Source organism: Nanorana parkeri, unplaced genomic scaffold (genome assembly GCF_000935625.1).
Source record: "Nanorana parkeri isolate BGI_ZX_2015 unplaced genomic scaffold, ASM93562v1 scaffold234, whole genome shotgun sequence".
Taxonomy (NCBI): Eukaryota; Metazoa; Chordata; class Amphibia; order Anura; family Dicroglossidae; genus Nanorana; species Nanorana parkeri.
This window is the reverse complement of record NW_017306502.1, coordinates 1,631,339-1,635,091: the sequence shown is the minus strand read 5'-3', so window position 1 is coordinate 1,635,091 and position 3,753 is coordinate 1,631,339. Positions and strand designations below refer to the sequence as shown.

The following is a 3,753-nucleotide window of genomic DNA, read 5'->3' as shown; positions in this document are numbered from 1 at the left end:
TCGCGAGTGAGGGGTGCGGGGGGCGGGGGTGGTGGTCTGGTTAATCAATAAATGCTTGGAGTACTTGTGTTGGAGTATGGAATATTATATACAATGAGTTGTCTACATACAACTAAGAAGTTAGCATGACTGATAACGCTACAAAACCCAAACACAAATGAAGTGTTATACATAAACACACTTCATATGTTGTACTTGATGTTATGATATGGGTTTTGGTTTTTACAAGATTGCATTTCATATTCATTCAGCTCTTACCAAGCTGTGACCAAGATGATCCTCTCTCAGTTCAAGTCTGGCTTTCTGAAGGTCACCATCATTAATTAGAATTTTCCTGAGAAGAGATTAAGAAAATCTGTGATTGAGGACAATGTAGACAGCAAGCTTCTTTACACCATTGCACTGGTTCACCATAAAATAACAGTTTAGTGTTATATAAAAATACATTTTAAGAGCATATTATTGTTGTTATTATTGTTTTAGAGCTGTGTCATGTGTGTTTGGGCCCATAGGCTGTGTTGCATATTTTTGCCCCTATAGACTTCAATGGAAATGGATAAGAACTACTCTTCTCCTCTGGAAACGGCTTTCCATTGGCCAAAACAAAAATGCGTTAAGCTTGATACACACGTTTACACGTGTAAAAAAAGCTTCAAAAATCACCAGAAATATGCTCTGCTCATGTGTGAATGTTGGCTTCTAAGAATTATGAAGAATAGCACATTGATACATTCAATATTAGTTTATTATTCAGACGTTGTAAATACATTAATGTAACAACGTTTCAAATTTCCCATCTGCTGTATAAAAAAACAACACAAAATAACTCATTTTGCTACTAAACATAATAAGTATCATTTTTTATGCGTTGCTTCCATTAGACTACTTTTGAAATGGAGTAGTTCCTAGTTTGGCCTGCAGGTGTCACTATTGCAGCCTGCAAGTCTTCTTTCAAAATACCAACTCCGACCCGTATTCCCACTTGAATGTGAGCCAGTGTTCTTCAGGTGGGTTCAGGCTTGAGAGTTTTTGTTTAGGCCAATGGAAAGCTAGGTCACTAGGAGACATTTGTTGGCAGTCGGCTGGCCTTCATATAGCAACACACGATGCCTTATTTGCAAACCGACTGAAGCATCAATTCTAATGGTGTTTGCTGAGCTGGCGGATGAAGGGCTCAGGCACCGTGTGTTCACATCCATACAACATATAGATTTTACACATCTCAACACAGCAAGAGTGAGTGTGTGGTCAAGTACAATGTGAGTGTGTGGCCTGTGGGCAGTGTGATTGGCGTAGATCTAAAGCTGGCCACACACTATACAATCTGATGCAGTGGAAGGACCTGTGTGACTCAATACAAATTGAAAGGATACTTTAAGCTGGCCATAAGGGGGAAGAAGTTTTCGTGCAGCCTGCCAGCTATATCAGGAAGTCCCTGCTGAATACCCACACTGTGCTGGCATCTGATTGGCTGGAGGCCCTTTTCTGCTCAATATTTTCAGACTGGCTCCTTCCTTAAGGCTCAATTTAAAAATCGACTTTTGTGGAGTTGAGGGCCATCCACAGCCTTTGATTCTATTTCAGCCATTTTTCAGAAGTGTGCTCTATGTATGGTCAGCTTTTGGTTTGCCCTCATATGACATGGCTGTGGCAGATTGTATAGTGCATGGCCATCTTCAGATGACATGGTTGTAGCAAATTGTACAGAGTATGGGTGCTGCTGATGAATGGAGGCGGCTGAACAGATGCTGTAATTTAGATGAATGAGGGCCATTACCTGTCTTCATTGATGCCACACATGCGGACTCTCTCATTGCTCATCCAGCTATGTACGTTCCCATAGAGGGGGGTTGCGGAAAGCATGTCGCCCCCTTCCCAGCGCAGCCTTCCCTGGTCTTGTCAAGGTGTCCCCTGTGTGGAAAGATGAGAAGGTGAGAAATAGGACGGAGATCGGGCGATGCTCGCAGTACACACAGGCGGCTCATGAATAATACATGCGGGACTGGGGAGATCGGCTGCAGTCATTAACCCTGTGAGTGCCGCCGCAGCCATTTGTCACAGACAATGATTTCCCCGATCCCAGCTCACTCCAGGCAGCAATCACTCTCCGGCGTACAGCGCTTAATTGCCGTCATTATCAGACGTCTGCCGAGCCGGATTAACCCCTGATGAGCCCTCTCCTCACTCCCTCCCGGGGTGGCAGCGATCCCTATCTGGGGAGCGGATTGTGTACTCTCCGATCTCATCAAGGGCGTCCCAGCATTGCCGCCATTAACCCTGCACGTACCCGGGCCTTCCATCATCATTCGTACAGTGTGCGGGCAGACAATGAGGCTGGGAGATGGATGGCCCGGGGAGGAGATCTATCTGGAGCTGTCTGCCCTTGGAGCGGGACGGCGGCGCCATCAATCATACGAACAGCCGGCTGATCGGACGGCTCCGGAGTGCCAGGGAGGAGATCACAGCGCCGTCCGCACAGCCAGCACTACAATACATGATGGCAGAGCCAACAGTCTGCATATACAACAGTGATGGCTGTACTACCATTGTACGTGTAGAATAAAGATCGCTATCGTACATATATAGCATAGATCGTGTAGTACCATCGTACGTGTAGAATAAAGATCGCTATCCTACATCGTACATATATAACATAGATCGTGTAGTACCATCGTACGTGTAGAATAAAGATCGCTATCCTACATATATAACATAGATCGCTGTACTCGTACCTGTTATATTACGTATTATCCCATATATATCACCGGGCACATCGTACGTACAAGATACAACTCCAATACATCGTAACTGTACACTGAAGACACCTTATAAATAATATATATATATATATCGATCCCGGACACATCGAACAAGATAGAACTCAGGGACATCATACATATTTACAATGCATCGGCCGGGCACATCGTAGTGTAGAATACAGATCGCTATCCCACATATATAACATTGATCGCTGTACTCGTACCTGATATATTACCGTATCACCCCATATACATTCACCCGGTCACATCGTACCCATTACATTACCGTATCATCCCATATACATCCACCCGGACACATCGTACCCTTAACATTACCGTATCATCCCATATACATCCACCCGGTCACATCGTACCCATTACATTACCGTATCATCCCATATACATTCACCCGGACACATCGTACCCTTAACATTACCGTATCATCCCATATACATCCACCCGGTCACATCGTACCTATAACATTACCGTATCATCCCATATACATTCACCCGGTCACATCGTACCTATAACATTACCGTATCATCCCATATACATTCACCCGGTCACATCGTACCCATTACATTACCGTATCATCCCATATACATCCACCCGGGGACATCGTACCTATAACATTACCCTATCATCCCATATACATCCACCCGTGCACATCGTACCCATTACATTACCGTATCATCCCATATAAATTCACCCGGTCACATCGTACCCATTACATTACCGTATCATCCCATATACATCCACCCGGGGACATCGTACCTATAACATTACCTTATCATCCCATATACATCCACCCGGGCACATCGTATCCATGTTATCATAGCACACTGTACAGCTGGACATCATCATATGACCCATTCCACGGACACATCGTACCGTCTACATATCCGTGCTTGTGTCAAATATCACCGGGGACATCGGGACTCTATGACGACTTCTATGGACACCTCATACCTACACATGGTCTCCCCGGACACAG

At 44.7% G+C, this 3,753-nt stretch overlaps 1 protein-coding gene across 2 annotated transcripts in view; it reads right to left on the bottom strand.

Annotated features, from left to right (window-relative positions):
- The window catches only part of BCOR (BCL6 corepressor), a 51,352-nt gene that overhangs the window by 33,935 nt on the left and 13,664 nt on the right, over positions 1-3,753 (bottom strand). For both annotated transcript variants that reach the window (XM_018556346.1, XM_018556348.1), the window contains exons 2-3: positions 1,778-1,911; positions 259-334 (exon numbers count right to left, since the gene is read on the bottom strand). In XM_018556346.1, coding sequence (XP_018411848.1) covers positions 259-334; positions 1,778-1,863 — 162 coding nt within the window. In that variant the 5' untranslated portion in view covers positions 1,864-1,911. The remainder of the gene's footprint in view (positions 1-258; positions 335-1,777; positions 1,912-3,753) is intronic.